We start from the raw sequence: 18,819 nt of genomic DNA, 5'->3' as shown, positions 1-18,819 counted from the left end.
CTGGCCGTGTCTCTCCTAATTGTTACAAATTACAGTGAAAATGTACATTGACACGGGAACCTGAGAGTTAACTGGAGGACAGATATTACTCAAGTGTACACAGTGTACAGCCATCTCTAAGTGGAAGGCCTGCCTTAAGGTCGAGTATTCCATGATGGTGGCCTGAGCCTTGTCCCTGGGTATGAAAAGAATCCACACAAGTAGAGGTACCCCATGTGCATGAACCTGTTACAGGGGCCTAGCGTGGCCCAGAAGAACCCACCCCAGGGGCAGCCCTATTATGTGACCCAGATATGGCACCCAACGAGTTAATTGGAAAAGTTAACCTCTAAAAAAGAGGAGCTGTCACTCCGCAAATGCTGTTACATAGATGGTTCCTTCTTCTAGCAATAAATTTAAGTAAAAAATATATTTTTTCTCCCTCTCTCTATTATATATATATATATATATATATATATATATATATATATATATATATATATACACGTATACACACACTCAAATGTGACCTTAAGGCGAACACATGTGCGTAATAGGAATAATTCTAAGGATATTATTTATGGATAACTACAATTTCATGAGCTTTTTTGGTAGCATAGTTTGTCGCAATTATGTGGCTTCATATTTGCCATCTATTTACTTAACACAGTCTCATCTTTTATATTTTGAAGAAAATTTGGAGATGAATGTTTGTGTGCAAATTTGAGCGTATGTTTTACTTAAAATTGATAATCGGTTGCACTAATACAGTATATCGTGATATAAAAAATGCAACTCATTTTAATCTATGGGTTTTCTGCTTTCAGAAATTGTATGTTTTGGGGTTTTAAGTGCTTTTGTCTTGCAAAAACAATGTGCGACTTAGCATGTGTATAAAAAAGATAAGAAAATAAGAACACAGTGTCGCACTCTACCATGTTGTTTCGTCTTGTATTTTGGTTTAAGCTGTGTCTATGGCCTGATTGATGCTGTGTGTGCATTTCTTTATATTTTCCTGTAACATGTTGTCACTTCTAAATAAACTTTTATGGAATAAAAAAAAAAAGAAAATAAGAAAGAAGGCTGTGGCAGATAAAGGGTTACATATTCACTCAGTAAAGGTTCATGTTCTGCTGATTCCTTTTTTATTGTGGGCTCATTCTTGCTAACAAAACCATTGATACCTTAGAAAGGAAATTACTTCTATCATATGCAAATAGTGAGGTTCTAAGCCATCAATGTATTTTTGGTATATTCTGATGCATAACTACAGCAAAACAATAAAATCCATAAATATTATATAAACTGTTCCATTTTTAAGTTAAGGTTAAAAAATGGCAGAATGTCCAAGTGGCAAACTGATGATCCATTCAGCTGTTGGATGAGTTATAGTTTGGAATTCACTAAGCTGCAAGGCTTTTGCATTGACCTCAGAGCTCACATAACATCCTGGGAATACCAGAGATAGACATACCCTGCTATGCAGAGGAGTAATGTGAACAAGGAAAGAGGCTTTGTTGACAGTTTCTCTGAGCAGTAACTTGGCAGCCTTGTGAAGGACAATAACCTGGCCATCAATGAACATTCTGAAAATGAATTAAAATAATAAATAACTCATCCTTCTTCTTCTGACAAGGATTTAGCAGTTCAGCAGAGTATAGCTCTAAAAACAGCATGCAGCTTCATAATTCACTGCTGGAGGCAGCACTGACCTGTACTTCACTTACACATCCAGATTTTTAATATCTTTTTTCATGTGTACAGTACATACTTACCATACACAGAGGAATAAATCAATGGTCATTTATTATTAATATTATTATTATACAATAACACATCTTCAAGTATGTTGTCGATAGCTGCCAGTCCAGTGTTCCTTTTATAAGTTGAACATGAAATGGATGGGATTGGCTATCACAAGTAAAAATATGCATTGTATGATAAGAACTGGAATAGGATTTGCTATCACAAAGAAATAAATATGCTTAGTATGATGGGTCCTCTGTTCTCTGCCATGACTCTGCATTGTCCCCTCTGACACACCTGGATACAATATATCTCAGCATGCTGCAAAGACTTATGTTTGCTTAGGCATTAGTGTGCTACCACACCTACTAACATATCAAAAATAAAAACCAAGCTAGTAGATTGTAAATAAAGTAGGCATATTGTCAAAAAGGCAACATAAATGGCAGTATGCCAGCATCAATGAACAGGTGAAGAATCAGTAAACTGCAGTAAAGTAAATCACATGAGTGGATTTAACCACTTGTTGGCAGTCATATGATCTACAGGAAACCAAAATCAATGCACTGTTAATGAGAAAAGATTTAATTGCCTAAGTAGGCCTAACAAAGTATTGTGATTGCCACCACATTAACTTTCCAAGGCAGAAGTTATAATAAGATGTTTTACATTTTGTTCTAGTTCTCTTCTTCTGTTTACAGCTTTGTGATAATTATCTTCTTTTTTTTTCATTCTTCCAGCACAGTTCTGTACAGTATGTCCATAGACACATCAGTATACAGTATGTCCATAGAGGCCTGGCATGATATTCTTTCTATTGCAAAGTCCAACCACCTCAAATAAAGATAGTAACCACCCCTGAAGTTTAATGTTGCAAATTGCTAATGGGGTATTAATGGAGTGATAACGCTTTGTGAGTGCTCAGCATTTCAATGCAAAGTGTGAAAACTCTGCCACTTGAACCTAGCTTACATAAGTGATAAAAGTATACACTCAACTTAACTGTCTGGCCACATCAAACCACTGCTCTGTCTGTTAGAAAACTTAACCAATAAACCAACACTTGGCATACTTGCTAATATCACAGAACTGAGTCTTCTGACACGGTTTACCAATTCTTTCATCTTATTCTTGTATCATTACTTTTAAAAACATTTTTTTTTTGCCGTTTTCCGCATGAGTTGGGAGTGGATTTTGGATGAAGAAAAACATAAGTGCTGATATCAGCAAGGTAAAATTAGATGTTAGATTCATCTTAAAGCTGAACTCCAGGCAGATAAGAAGACAAGCATTAAATCAGCTCTGTAAACATTAATACTAAATGTATTTTTAAAATGTAAGAACTGTTAATAGCTGAATTTGACTTGGTATCAGCCTCTTCCAGGCTACTGTATAGCAGAGCTCAGAGAAAGGCAGAGAGAAGCAGCACAAGAAGTCAATCAGTTGTGGTGCAGTGCAAGAAACATGCTGATAACAGAAGAAAGCAGAGTGACAGGGATAAGCTTTCAATCTGCTGCTGTTTTTCATTGTCCAGCCACAGAATGGGTGGGAAGTAGGGATGAGCCACCAGTTTGGAAGTTCAGCAAACAGCCAAACTAAAAGGGTGTTACATGTTGAGGGCATGTGGCCTTGTATAGTTCAAGGAGGGACACATGCTCATCCATTCCATTTCCTGGCCTGCCAGGCTTCATGCACCAAAAAGGGTCTGGTATAGATATTAAATGGGGGGGGGGGGGGTGCCCTACACTTTGTTTTCTTGTTTTTTGCTTGTGGTTCCCATAAAGTTCATGCAAAACCCTCATCAATTATTAAGCTGACCATATATGGTTACATCTTTTGTTTTTGTTCAGCCAGCAGGCTGAATGCAAAAACTGAACCGATTTTCCCATCCACACATTTGAGGTAGATGAGGGAATCCTCCCAGCTGCACTATTGCGCTATAGGTAGATTTATCTATGGCTACCTTAAGGGTCTGATATGTATTGCTAGGGAGAATCACATAACATTTTTTCTTGTTTTTTGTGGGATCCCACTTCAACATTTACACCAGACCCTCCTGAAGCAAGGTAGAAACAAACAAGGGTGCAGGGAGAGTGTTAAAACTTGAGAAATTTATTACAAACAACAATAATATTACACTTACATGTGGATAAGCATTTAGCTTCAGAGCCATCCACAGAGCCAAGATGAAAAGACACCGGGATCTCCCTATCCCAGCCAAGATGTCAGTTACAAGCACCGGTACTTACCTGCTAAAAGAACTGTTAAGAGCAGCTTTGGCAGCTGCTCTGCAGACTTGCGTGAGACAAGCAGTGCATGTGAGCAGAGCGGCAGCGAGTTTCAGGGCTACACCCCCTTTGTCAAGCCTAAACACTGTGTGATACACAGCACTTTTGTACAGAAGCACTGGGGGGCTACAAGGAACAGAGAAACTAAACTACACGAATTAAACAAATTAGAATACAATTATTAGCAGAAGTTGTTTAGTTCCTCCGCACCTTGTAAGAATGCAGCTTTCATTGTGGTAGCACTGACTTCTACAGTGATTTTCAGCTTCCCCAGCAGCTCAACCAAGCTGGACCAATGTAAGTATGCAATACAGATAACTCCTGGAGCTCAACTTTAATGGGGATAACATGTGTTTGAATGTAATAATTTTTTCATAGTTTTTTTATCACTTCTTTATTTTTTGGGGAGTAAATGTTTTTGGTGCCTGCAAGTGATGTGCCCAAACCTATATGTCACTTTTTTTTAATGTAAAACTGATGTGCCATCTGAACATGATTGGCTTCAACTACTTTGTAGTATTTCAAAAAAAGTCAGAAAAGAAAAAAGAAAAAACGTTTTACACATTTGGTTACCCATAACTTTAGTCCCCTGGTTGATAGATACTTCAACCAGCACTTTGATATTTGCGTGAGATATACAGTATATGTTTTTTGCAATTATAGAAAAATGTCAATAAACCACAGAAACTGATAATAATGGATTTATGTCTCTTACCTGAGTTCCTAAACAGGCCACCATCATATGTGTTAGGAGCTTAGCTGCAAACATAAAGGTCCTAGTACAGAATAACTGGGAGAGGATGGCTAGCGTAAACCCTGCCAAGAACAATAAAACATACACAAGTTGTGACATTTTATAGATTAGCGATAATAACAATACATGTTATATAGACTGACGGCACCATTAGTCACAATCAGTAAAGACAAGGAATGTTTCATGAACATTTTAACTTTCTAGAACTCCTACAAGAAGCCTTCACTGATTTTTAAACAATCACTGTAATGTAAAACACATGTACCAGGATAAACTGATGTGTAACTATGCCTCTTACAGCTGTGGTTCATTGCTTCCCAATGATATTGATGCATGATGTATATTTTGCTTGTTTCTGGCCACTGACTCACATTGGTTCAGCATGGGCCCTAAATCCTCTCCTGCATCCAACCCCTCTGTAGACTAATGCTGGGAATACAAACATACAATAATTTTGTTTAATCTGCAAGCTCTTCAAGATTAATCTGCCAGATTTCTCCATCCACATTATACAGCCTGAATGGAGGAATCTCCTGCTGAGACTATTGTCAGAATAGTTGAACTGCAGCTGTATCCAATCAGATGGCTGGCTGTCAATTTTATGCATGGCTCCTTCAATTTTTCAGTTAGCAAATTTCCATGGAATCTGTCAAAGTTTGCATAGTGCGTACCTAGCTTAACCACTTGTTTACTAAGGTACGTTTATAAATGGCATGGTAGACAAGTGGTTAAATCAAACTCATAGCTGTTGCTGCTCGTGTGACCTTGGTACCGGCTTTAAGAGCCATCAAAGGGCTTGGAGATAAAAATGATCAGGCGGCTCTACAGCCACCTGATTACTTTGTAGGCTGACGTTCATGAGGTATCTTTACGAATGTTGGAGTGAGAGCAATAATTCTGACCGTAATTGGTGGTTAACTCTAAACTGATGACCTGTAATTGTGGGTACCATAGTTTTTTCACGATTTCATAGGCATGTGGAATTTTAAGACTTGGCATGTCTGGTATCTATTTATTCTACACAACCCCATGTTATATAATTTACAAAAATTCGGTACAATATTGTGTTTGTTTGCACTAAAATTCATTTTAGTGCATGTTTGTCCTGAAAATTTGCATTTGATTAATAACTGCACGAATGTCATTCCACATTAAAAAAATGCAGCTACCACCATTTTATTCTCCAGGGTCCATGTTTTCTGAAAAATAAATATTTTTGGGGGTGTTTACAGTAATTTCTAGCAAAAAATGCATAATTTAACATGTGCAAAAAGAATTTACGTGTGCCATAATGTAACACAAATTTTACAGGTAAGCACTATACATTTTCAATGAAAACCACTAACCAGAAATGCAAATAAATCCAGCAAAAAAAAAGGCTTCATTGTAGGATGAAAGGTTGTCCGTGTGAGCAAACACAGCATAGGAGGACATGTGAGAGCAGGCACACTCCACATACTCTGTTGTGTCTGACACCACTCTGCACAAGGGACCATTTGGCAGCCATCTACAAAAACAAAATACAGAGAATTGCTTTCACATTTCAACAAAATGACTGCTATTACTAAGAAAAACATTAACACAAATTCTAGAAAGCAATTAACACCTGTAAACAAGAGTGCTAAATATGTGCACCACTCTGTACAGTTCCCTGAAACTTCATTCCAAGTACAATGAAGAAGCCTAGACCATGATCAAAATATACCTTAAGCTTTTTGGACCCAATGAACTTAACACATTTCTAGCAGTACACAAATAGTGACCAATTGACGACAGTGACATGAAGGGATGAAGACCCTGCTGAAAGGCCTCATGCTCATTGAGCGTGTCACTGAGTTTGCATAGCTGGAAGGTATAGACTATTTTGGTTCACACTAGCTGCTAAGGAATAGCTATGTCTGAGCAAACTTATTGTGAATGTAAAACACAGGAATGGAAAGTTGACCACAAAACTGAAATAAATTACTGGTCAATAACTGGGACATGGATGTGGAAACGTACTGGGCCTCCTTGTACATTTGTAGTGGACGAAAGAGAAGTAATTTCACAGAAAGATATGCAAACATATGGACTTAGCTGGTAGGGCAGCTCTGTGCAAGGTGAATGCCAGGATGAAAATTAGAGGCATTCAACATGCAATATATATCATCTCAATGTATGTATAGGGACCAGGGGCAGACTGACAACTCATGGGGCCCCCGGGCAATAGGGGATCATGGGGCCCCTGTGTCCTTGCCCAAACTCAAAAAAGCCTATGAAAAGGTACCAGGGGCATCTCCTGGGGCCCCCTACTGACTCCAGGCCCTCGGGCAGTGCCTGAGTTTCCAAATGGTCAGTCCGCTCCTGATAGGGACACTACTAGCACAAAAGTCAGCAAAGCAAAGGCAGAGGATACCTGAAATGGTGTTGCGGTCCTTTTCTAAGCCTGGCTAGAGCCTCTGAATAATCTCCATATCTGGGGTAAAGAAAGTGTAAGCTCCCCTCCGCAACATAGCAGTTGACAGTTCCTGAAAATCCAATTTCCAAACAAAGTCTTGTGGGCCATATCTATGTTTATGTAAATGTGAACTTTCAGAACTTTAGCATTTTGGAGGATCTTCTGGAGGCCTTGTGACTCTTTACAAAGGTTAACATTAACACGTACAGGTATGCTCTGACACCTTAGGGCATTTACTATACAGAATTACATTAGTTTAATTACATTATTCCAGCATAAAGTGGTTTAAATGTAAAGTCCTTTGAGAGGATTTCTGCACATTGGGCAACCACTGATGCTGGCCATAGAAATTTGGCTGTTTCAGCAATGACTGATAATTAGATAAATTTTTGTTGAACAGGCTTGCTGGAATTTTTTTCAATCAGCTGCAGTTGCTCTATTCTCACAATGGATTGTCACACTGTTAGAATACAAAGGATTTCTCTATCCACCTTGTTTGTGTGGATGGAGGCACCTGTTCACTTTTTTTTGTTTAGCCTGCTGGCTGATCAGCAAAATACGAGTAATCAATGGCCAGCTTTAAATCCACAGTTCTAATATATATATATATATATATATATATTTATTTATTTCAGGTACTTATATAGCGCTGTCAATTTACGCAGTGCTTTACACATATATATTGAACATTCACATCAGTCCCTAAACCTCAAGGGGTGTACAATCTAAAGTCCCTAACTTACATTTATACATACACATACTAGGGCCAATTTAGACAGGATCCAATTAACCTACCAGCATGTCTTTGGAGTATATATATATAACCTGTTTGCCTACTTAAAGATTAGAAATTCTGCTAAGAAAGTCTTGTAATTTATACATCTACGCTACAAGGCGTAGCAAGAATGATCACTCTGCTATTCTCTAGTTCAGTGGTCTCCAAACTGCGGCCCGAGGACCAGATGTGGTCCTTTGCTAGCCTTTATCTGGCCCTTGGGGCACTATTCCTCCGAGTGATATCAGGCACTATTCCTCCAACTGACACCAACAGTAGGGCATTATTCCTGACACCTATGATGGGGCACTATTCCTTCGACTAGTATCAATGATGGGGCACTATTCCTTCAACTAACTCCAATCATCGGGCACTATTCCTCCCACTAACTCCACTCATCGGGCACTATTCATCCCACTAACTCCAATCATCGGGCACTAATCCTCCCACTGACGCCAATTATGGGACACTATTTCTTCCACTGATACCATTGATGTGGCACTAGTCCTCCTCCTACTGACCACCAGCCCTGGGGCCATGTTTGTTCTCACTAATGTTTGGCATGGGACATTTTCTACCCCCACTGACCTCAATCCGGCCCCCCTAAAGTGTGAAGGACATTAAACTGGCCCTTTGTTTGAAATGTTTGGAGACTCCTGCTCTGGTACATCTTTACAGTTTCTGGGATCACCACCCTGCTCATTGGACACAGGTGATGATGCTGACAGACTGTCCAATGAGCAGGCTAGAGGGGGCAAAATGACACTGCTTAAAAATGAATCTAGGCAATAAGGTATCTCCTGTCTGGCTAAAGATTTGTTAACCAAGATTACAATAACAGTTCACAAATATAGCATGAAGATTACTTCCTTATTTTCGTTGTGCTTGCCAAATACAGTATATAGCTCTGATATGTGAATTTCTATTTAACTTGATGTTTCCACAAATCTGTAACCTGAGATAAACTATTCACAGGAAGTGGAACAGGAACAAAGAACCCAATTATTCATATCTGGTACCTTTCTGATGCCTGATTCCACAAAAGACATTGTGACGTGTCTGGTACAATGCGGCCTCCAGCTGCCTTAATCCTATACACTACCTCATTGTCTTCAGCCAATTGGTAGGAGATGTTACCTTTCATGCTCACTGATAAAATCTAGAATCAAATGAATGACAGACAATATAAAATGCTATTCAAAATTAACACTAAATTCAAATTCATATAAATTACACAGAAATATCCTTGTTCATTGTAAGCCACATATTTCATATACAGTTGTGTTCAAAATAATAGCAGTCAGACATCACTAACCTGATCAATCACTGTTTTTGGTAGAAATGATATTTCTACATGGCAAATAATTTACTAGCAGGTGTAGTAGAGTAATAGAAATCCAACAGACCCAGCAGTCATGACATGCATGCTGCTGATTCTGTGTAATTGAATCACTAATTAAAAGGGGGATGTTCAAAATAATAGCAGTGTGGAGTTCTATTAGTGAGGTCATTCATTCTTTGAAAAACAGGTGGCAATTATTGCCCTTATTTAAGGAAGGAAGGCAGCAAATGTTGTACATGCTGGTTACAGTGCATTTCTCTCTGAAATTCTGAGGAAAATGGGTCGTTCCAGACATTGTTCAGAAGAACAGCGTACCTTGATTAAAAAGTTGATTGGAGAAGGGAAACATATAAAGAAGTGCAGAAAATGATAGGCTGCTCAGCTAAAATGATCGCAAATGCTTTAAAATGGCAACCAAAACCTGAAAGACGTGGAAGAAAGCAAAAAACTACCATTCGAATGGATAGAAGAATAGCCGAAATGGCAAGGACTCAGCCAACAATCAGCTCCAGGAAGATCAAAGAAAGTCTAAAGTTACCTGTGAGTACTGTTACAATTAGAAGATGCATATGTGAAGCCAAGCTATCTGCAAGAAGGCCCCGCAAAGTCCCACTGTTGAAAAAAAGACGTGCTGAAGAGGTTACAATTTGCCAAAGAGCACATTGACTGGCCTAAAGAGAAATGGCGCAACATTTTGTGGACTGATGAAAGCAAGATTGTTCTTTTTGGGTCTAGTGGCTGGAGACAGTTTGTCAGATGACCCCCAAACACTGAATTCAAGTCACAGTACACTGTGAAGACAGTGAAGCATGGTTGCGCAAGCATCGTGATATGGGGATGTTTCTCATACTACAGTGTTGGGCCTATTTATCGCATACCAGGGATCATGGATCAGTTTGAATACATCAGAATACTTGAAGAGGTCATGCTGCCTTATGCTGAAGAGGAAATGCCCTTGAAATAGGTGTTCCAAATGTGCAACATCTTGGTTCCAGACCAACAAGATTGACGTTATGGAGTGGCCAGCCCAATCAACTGATCTTAATCCAATAGAAAACTTGTGGGGTGACATAAAAAATGAAGTTTCTGAGGCAAAACCAAGAAATAGAGAAGAACTGTGGAATGTAGTCCATTCATCCTGGACTGGAATACCTGTTCACAGGTGCCAGAAGTTGGTTGACTCCATGCAACACAGATGTACAGCAGTTCTCAGAAACAGTGGTTATACAACTAAATATTAATTAAGTGATTCAAAGGAAAGCAAAATCTTCAAACATTTTTCAGTTTATATAGTGAATGTTTGAGTTTGTAAAGAAGAATACAAACACTGCTATTTTTTTGAACAGTCTAATATTCACTTTTCTTCAATTTTTTTAGAGGAACAACACAAATTTGATATATTTTTCTTTATGTTTTGATTTGGAATAGAATGTGTAGTGTTCCCAATGCATTTGTGTGTATGGAAATAAAAGCTATTAGAAGGATTTTGAGCTTTATTCACTTTTTTCAACACACTGCTATTATTTTGAGCACAACTGTATATTTTAACAATAATCATGGCATTTGTTTGGTTTTTCTTTTTTTTTGTAAACAATGTCCAGTTAGAGTGACCATGTCTGGAGAAGGTGCTGTGTGGTGCGGCAGCAAAAATCAAACTGACACCCAAAGTGCAGTAAATGGCGTACTGAACAACTTACAGACAAATACAACACCCTGGTGGCGTAAAAAGCCCATCCACGAACTCAATGTCAATGCAGCAGAGAGTCAGTGGTGGTAGGCCCGAGCTAAAGAGAGTGCTTGTCAAGGGAGGTGGAGTGCAGTGCGGCCAGTCCAATCCCAGAGGGAGCTTGCAGAAGTGTAGGCATAGTTCCTACTCTTTCTTTACTCCTCTGGAACCTTTCCCTACCACTAGTGATGTCCCTGGCAGACAGGTGAGCTCTCCCTACACTAGCCACTTCACATGCCAAAAAAGCATGCCAAAACATGGGGGCAACACATGTTTGACCCAAAATGGCTGCCAGGGTCACCTGAAAGCAGTGTAGCCGGCCAGAATGCTGCTCCAGGAAATCATAGGTTTTTACTGACTTCCTCTCCAGCTGCAATACCACTCTAGTTGAGAGCTACCTACAGTGGAGAAAACATACTGTACCCACTAACATGTCACTATGCAAATGTTCAGCAAAGATACACCTGTAAGAGTAGACTGCAAATACACACCTTCTCACTGCCAATGCCCCAATCTCCCCCAGAAGTTGTTAGGGAACCAATATTTCAGGGGGTATTGATCTCCTTAGTACTCCACAGTTATCATTGGTTCCTCCTGCCAAACTCAATTTCACTGCAAGGAATAGTGACTAGAGGTCTGTAAGAGGAACCTCTCACAACTGCCAGAGATGCTAAAGATAGACAAAGGCAGTGTAGCAGGGGTGTGTAGATCCCAAAACTGACCAAACAGATTTGTAGATCATGACATGTAAACCGGTACATTCTGGTTGATTCCAACTATTAGTTTAGTTATTGTGTCTTATTTTAATTTTGAGTTCCTCTAATGCAAGCTATACATGTATTGATAACTAAACATTACAATATTTTGTAAATGAAGCACATAACAATGTATTTAAACGCAAATCAATCATTTTTAACACTATTTCAATCCTAATGTATCAGCACTGCATCAAGGATGAAAATGAGATATAGAATCTAAAAATTCCGGTCTATCTAGCAAAAATCACTCAAAAAAGTAATTGCAGCTTCATTTTGGTTGAGAGGAAGTGCTTTCCGTAATTTCCATTTGGCGCACCCAATCGATCCAAGCACAAAACAATAATTTTCACAGTAGGCTTACAACTTTTGGTTGACTTTTGGTTATGAAAAGTGTTTGGATCATTATGGAAATTCTCTTGAGAGAAAAATTTTGTTACATGCCAAAAGGTGACTTTCTGCGGCAGAATACAACCACAGCCAGTGGGGATTTTAGAACTGACCATAGGAGATTTAATTTACAGTATATTCCTATTGCTTTTTTAGGGCTAGTTCACACTACATGCATTTCAGTGTGCTTTTTTTCTGCATCCAAAATGCACAGAAAGTAAGTTCTGGTTGTCAATGTCTTAGTTAACATCAGTGCTTGAAGTTCCAGTGTGCTGCATAAAAAAGTAGAACAGTAAAATGCAACAAAAATGCACTGGAACACAAGTGTCCCTATTTAAATTGAAGAAAAAGAGAGAGAAAAAAAGAACCGGAACACACCAAAAACAGGTCAAAAAAGCACATGCAGAAATGCATCCAGAATGCATCTGGGCTGCGTTTCCATGGTGTGAACTAGCCCTTATTTATTTTCGTTTAGGAAGTGTTAGTGCTATACCGTAGAATAGTGATTTAATTTTTTAGATAAAAAAACATTTTTAGATAAAATATCCACTACAGAAACAGAGCTATTGAAGCATTCTCACCTAAGTAGCTTTTTGACTCTCAAGTCAGGTGACACAGCACATACTTTGGAACCCACCTAAGTCCAAAAGTGGGTGGCATCTTCCATATACTTCCAACCATTTAAATGAGTTTCCCACATTTTAGTTAAAAGTAAAATAAACTACAACAATAATTATATTAACTGTTCGTGCTCTCATCTACTTCTGCTGATCCCATGCTATTCTGCCAAGTTCTTGACCAGGGTTCCTCCAGAAGTTACTAGGTTTTCCTTGAGCTGTGACTGACTTCCCATTTAATGGTGCTTGCTTAGGTATGGGGCCAACATCACTTGGAATAGCCAGCTAAATAACACCAATGATCTTTTTAGCAGTCTGTATTGAGGCATTCTTCTCACTGTCTGACGATGCAAGGAGCATTTTTTCCCACTCATGCCCAATTAATTGGCTTAATGAGGAATTTCAGCTCCCCCCATTTATTTTGTTTAGTCCCTGCTTACCTGATGCTGGGTTGTGCACAATTCACAACCCCCCCCCCCCTCCCAACCTGCTGAGATCCACTTCTCTTCTGCCATCACTTGTGTCTCACCCTGCCATGATCTTCTGTGATGTCATAACACTAGGCCTATCCCCCTCTTGCTTTTATGAATGGAAGACTATGCCTCCTGGGATATGTGACTACATATTCCAGGAGGCACCAAGCAAGTGGCACGTCATTCGTCTGGGCAAGAAGGGAGGATGTGGGCATGTTCGATAAAAAAGATATCTATGTAGTGGAGCAGGGCGAGGGTTGGAGAGGAGGAATATTTATTTAAAGGGTGAAGATCCATTTTAAGCAGGACCTGAAAATTATTTCAATAGTTGCTCTGGGGTAAAACATTTGAGAAAGGCAGTTTTAGAGGGACACAGGAGTCACTACCCTGCCTTTAATGTAATCATTAGAATCTCTATAGAAATCAGGAGGAGTAGTGACCCCATATCTGGCATGATTCTGAACAGAAAGGCTGTACCGCCAATGGTTCAGCATGAGAGATACTGTCACAGGAACAGTTGGGATAAATAAAAGCAATGTGACAGTTTTTACTGTTGCCAACAATACTGAATTTTCAGTCATGGGTGGAGTTCTCTAATTCTTCATAGAAAAAAAAATCCAAATTTTTAATATCTTCCCATCTGTGATTACAGACAGGCTCATCCAAACAACTACATTTAAACAGTTAAGCACATCACTATAAATATCACTTGTAACCAATTACTCTACTGAAACCGGTAAAGTTAATTGTATCTCCATTCCAGGAAGAACGCAATGAATCTCGCCTGAGAGTAAAAATAAACAAGCAAAGCATTGCTAGATTCTGCTGGGGAGAAGCGATTAAAGCTTGAAGGCTTCACAGAGAAAGGAGAGCACGCTTTTCTTATGTAATGCTCTAAATTACCTTGTTATTTAAAGCACTTTCTTCCCCTCCTGTAAGGAACCACTGCTGGCTGCTGTACTCAATAAACTGCACAAATCTGCAGCTTCCTTCTGAAGTAGCATTCTCTGGAAAAACCGTCAACAGTCTTTCAGGGAGTTGGATTGTATCTCCGCTCTTCCCATCAAACCTATGTCTATTGATTTGCTGCGGGTACCAGTGATAAGCATGTATAGAAATGTGGGGGCAAGTGTCAAAAACAGTCTTCCCTCTGTTGAAACAAAATACAGAGAAATTATAAACCCTGAACACGCCAGCATTGCATAGGAAAGGCACACTGAACAAAATAATGAAGAGAAAAATGCGACAGGGACTTGTTTGTTGCATTATACATTTTGGTTATATGCTAACTTCATAATATATCTTGCAATTCAAATACCTGTTGTGTGAGCAGTTTAACCATTTCAATACCATGCAATTTTACACCTTCCTGTCCAGGCCATTTTTCAGGTTTCAGCGCTCTCACACTTTGAATGACAATTGCGCGGTCATACAACACTGTACCCAAACTAAAATTTTATCATTTTCTTCACACAACTAGAGCTTTCTTTTGGTGGTATTTAATCACCGCTGGGGTTTTTATTTTTTGCTAAATTAACAAAAAAAGACCAAAAATTTTGAAAAAAAACACATTTTTCTTTGTTTCTGTTATAAAAGTTTTCAAATAAATAATTGTTCTTCATAAATTTAGGCCGAGATGTATTCTGCTACATGTCTTTGGTGAAAATAACCCAAATTAGGATGTATTTTTTAGTTTGTAGGAAAGTTATAGAGTTCACAAACTATGGTATAGATCTGAATATTGATCAATCCTGAAGTACTGACAGCCAATCTAATTCTTGAGGTCCAAGAATGTCAGAACAGTACAGATATCCCACAAATGACCATTTTTTGCAGAGTAGACAGTCCGACGTACTTCATAAGAGGCATGGCGAGTTTTTTGAAGTTGTATTTTTATGTCATAATTTTTCGGAAAATGAAAAAATTAAAAAAATTATTTTCACTATTTTTTTTTTTACATACTGTCACCAGTGCAGTACAGCGTCATCATATAACTGGCATGGCGGTTAACAGGGACACTGACTGGTGACAGTATGAAAAAAAAATATATATATATATTTTTTTTAATTTTTTTTAATTTTGTTTTTATATTTAATTTTTTATTACATTTTTTTTAATTTTTTTTTTTAAAAATTTTTCATATTTTACTATGACCAAAGTAGTACAATGTTACCATAGTAACACTGTACTACTTTGGGGAAGTGATCAGTATTTTTTTTTTTTTTTACACAATTTGCTTATAGCCAAGAATTACTTTGCTATAAGCAAGCATTTACCTGAATGAAATCGATTCATTCAGCTTTTTTTTTTTCTTTTTTGTGCTTAGCTGTGATTTGGTCACAGCTAATCACATGACATGTGCATGTGATTAGCTGTGACCATTCACAGCTAGGCACTAGTATACAATGGATGGCATCATGAATGAAGCCATCCATTGTATACAACTGTGACCTGCTGTGATTGGTCACAGCAGGTCACATGGTACCAGCAACGGGAGCCGGTACTTGGATCTGTCATCGGCCGTGTCCGAGGTGCACGGCCCGTGACAGATCCCGCTGCTGCGCCGCTCTGCATTACCGCAAACAGCGCATGTGCGGGAGCACGCCAAATGGCGTGCACCCGGAATGAAGAGGCACATCTGAAGCCGCCAAACGGCCATTGGCCGGGCGGCTAATGGTTAAAAAGCAACCTGAGAAATAAGAAAAATTCATATTGCAATCTAGAAAAAAATGTTGACACTTGAACTGTTAATACATAGACTAGTTTTTGTTGCAGACTCAGATACAGGACTACTTAGAACAGGGTTTCTCAACTTAGGTTCCTTCAGGGGTTACTACCACCCTGTTCCAAATTATTATGCAAATTATATTTTTCTCATTTACCTAAATAATTGATGTAAATAACAGTCAGCATATTTCTCATGTTATCAACTATTAAGAGAGCAATTCAAATTTTATTGAACAAACCTCCTAATGATAACAGTATTTGTTTTAAACATAAAAAACGTACAATGCACTGTTCCAAATTATTACGCACAGTAAGTTTCAAAACATTTTATAGGTTGTAAAGAACTGAAAATTGTCATTTGTTGTGTTTGCAGCATATTTACTGAAATCAAAAGCTATTTCAATCAAACTTTTAACAACATTTTAACTTTTTAAACATTTTAACAGGTCACATTACATTTTAACATAGGACCCCTTATTTGATAGCAGCTTCACAAGTCTTGCATCCATTGAACTTGTGAGCTTTTGGACAGTTTCTGCTTGATTTGTTTGCAAGATGTCAGAATAGCCTCCCAGAGCTGCTGTTTGGATGTAAACTGCCTCTCACCCTCATAGATCTTTTGCTTGAGGATGCTCCAAAGGTTGTCAATCAGATTGAGGTCAGGGGAGGATGGAGGCCACACCATGACATTCTCTCCTTTTATCCCCATAGCAGCCATTGATGCAGAGGTATTCTTTGCAGCATGAGATGGTGCATTGTCATGCATGAAGATGATTTTATTACGGAAAGCATAGTTCTTCCTTCTGTACCAGGGAAGAAAGTGGTCAGTCATAAACTCCACATACTTTGCAGAGGTCATCTTTACACCTTCGGGGACCCTAAAGGGGCCGATCAGCTCTGTTCCCATGATTCCGGCCCAAAACATGACTCCACCACCGCCTTGCTGACGTTGCAGCCTTGTTGGAAGAGGGTGGCCGTCCACTACTCCATCCATCTGGACCATCCAGGGTTGCACGGCACTCATCAGTGAACAGGACTGTTTGAAAAGTAGTCTTCATGTATTTTTCTGCCCAATGCAGCTGTTTCTGCTTGTGAGCATTGGTTAGTGGTGGCCGAATAGAAGGTTTATGCACAGTTGCAAGACTCTGAAGGACTCTACACCTTGATGTCCATGGGACTCCAGAGGCACCAGCAGCTTCATATATCTGTTTGCTGCTATGTAATGGTATTTTAGTAGCTGCTCTTTTGATCCGATGCATGGATCTGGCAGAAATCTTTCTCAATGTGCCTTTATCTGCACAAACCCATCCATGCTCTGAATCAGCCACAAATCTCTTAATAGTGCGATGATCACGCTTAAGTTTTCGTGAAATATCTAATGTTTTCATACCTCGTCCAAGGCATTGAACTATTTCACTCTCTTCGGCAGCAGAGAGATCCTTTTTCTTCCCCATAATGCTTGAAAATGGTGCTCTGCTTAATAATGTGGAACACCCTCCTTTAGTAGTTTTTCCTTAAATTGGGCTCACCTGCCAATCTAATTATCACAGGTGTCTGAGATTGTTTTCAGTGATCAAAAGAGCCCTGAGACACAATGCCATTGATGAGTTAAACTGAAAACAAAATATTTAATCTTTGTGACAATAAATAGAATTTGCTTAATAATTTGGAACAGGGTGTAGATGTTCCTTCAGCAATGAGCAGTTTCTGCCTCTCTGATAAGTTCTCATTGACAACATTGATCTTTTTAGCTATCTATAAGGGGGTAATTCTTCCCAGTGACCACAAGTGTAAGGGGCATTCTTCACTGAGAACAATGACCATCACACTAATGTATTATGAGTTGTAGATATAGTAACTTTTAGCAGGGGTTCCCTGAGACCGGAATGTTTTTTCAAGGGTTCCTCCATGTTGAAAAAGTTGAGAAAGGCTGACTTAGAAGATAAGAATTTTGACAACTAGAAATATTAACTGTAGTAGGGAAGCCATGTGTAGACAATGAATGCCAGGGTGAACTATTTTAGCATTTCCTGAGTTTGTTCCGAAAAAAAAAAATCTGCTCTTGCTGCTCTCAGACTTGCTTAAACCTGGCCATACATGGTTTCAATTTCAGCCAGTTCAGCGGGAACCAGCTGAATTTCAATCCATATGCGGACAGGCTGGTTGTTCAGAAATCGATCTTCTGTACAGCCACCCTGTTGGGTTTTCCCTGTTTGATCAGTGTCTCAGGCTACAGCCAGCAGTGCTGATCAGTGTATTCTGATGGTGGGGAAGTCAGAATACAAAAGCTCAGTTGGGAAGATTTCCCCATCCACCTTGAATGTGAGTATACGGAATCGAGCTGATTTAGCGAGCTTGTTTGGCCAAACAAGTGTACAAAATGTATTTCTTTATACTGTAGAAATAAAATTATCACTACCCAATTCAGAGTTCAATAAATATCTGAAGTAAATAAATCCAATATCCTTTTTGGCTAGGTTCCAGCCACACTAGCTATTGCATGAAATGTAATTATATTCAGAAGACAAAATCTTCCAGTCAACAGTTAGAAGCTTACCTTGAGCTGCAAGAAAGTGTTCTGCAGCTTTAAATATATATGTATATATATATATATATATATACACATATATATATATATATATATATATATATATATACATACATATACACACACATACCTACAAATATATAGAAAGATGAGTTGCGACTCTCTGTAATGTTGGTGCAATAGAGCTATTATATGGCCCTCCTTGTTCACCTGTGAAAGCCCTTTGAGTGCTTACAATACCTGTTGCTACATTATTAATATT

The 18,819-nt window shown here is 38.7% G+C and overlaps 1 protein-coding gene across 1 annotated transcript in view; it reads right to left on the bottom strand.

The window, feature by feature from the left end:
* The window catches only part of ADGRV1 (adhesion G protein-coupled receptor V1), a 500,140-nt gene that overhangs the window by 170,016 nt on the left and 311,305 nt on the right, over window positions 1–18,819 (bottom strand). The window contains exons 82-85 of the mRNA XM_089679659.1: window positions 14,186–14,432; window positions 8,999–9,138; window positions 6,114–6,274; window positions 4,729–4,829 (exon numbers count right to left, since the gene is read on the bottom strand). Coding sequence (XP_089535785.1) covers window positions 4,729–4,829; window positions 6,114–6,274; window positions 8,999–9,138; window positions 14,186–14,432 — 649 coding nt within the window. The remainder of the gene's footprint in view (window positions 1–4,728; window positions 4,830–6,113; window positions 6,275–8,998; window positions 9,139–14,185; window positions 14,433–18,819) is intronic.

This window comes from Staurois parvus, unplaced genomic scaffold (genome assembly GCF_062004578.1).
Source record: "Staurois parvus isolate SC_StPar_1 unplaced genomic scaffold, SC_StPar_1.0 ptg000229l, whole genome shotgun sequence".
NCBI classification, from domain to species: Eukaryota; Metazoa; Chordata; class Amphibia; order Anura; family Ranidae; genus Staurois; species Staurois parvus.
The sequence above is the reverse complement of the archived record's forward strand: the minus strand, read 5'-3'. Positions and strand labels throughout refer to the sequence as shown.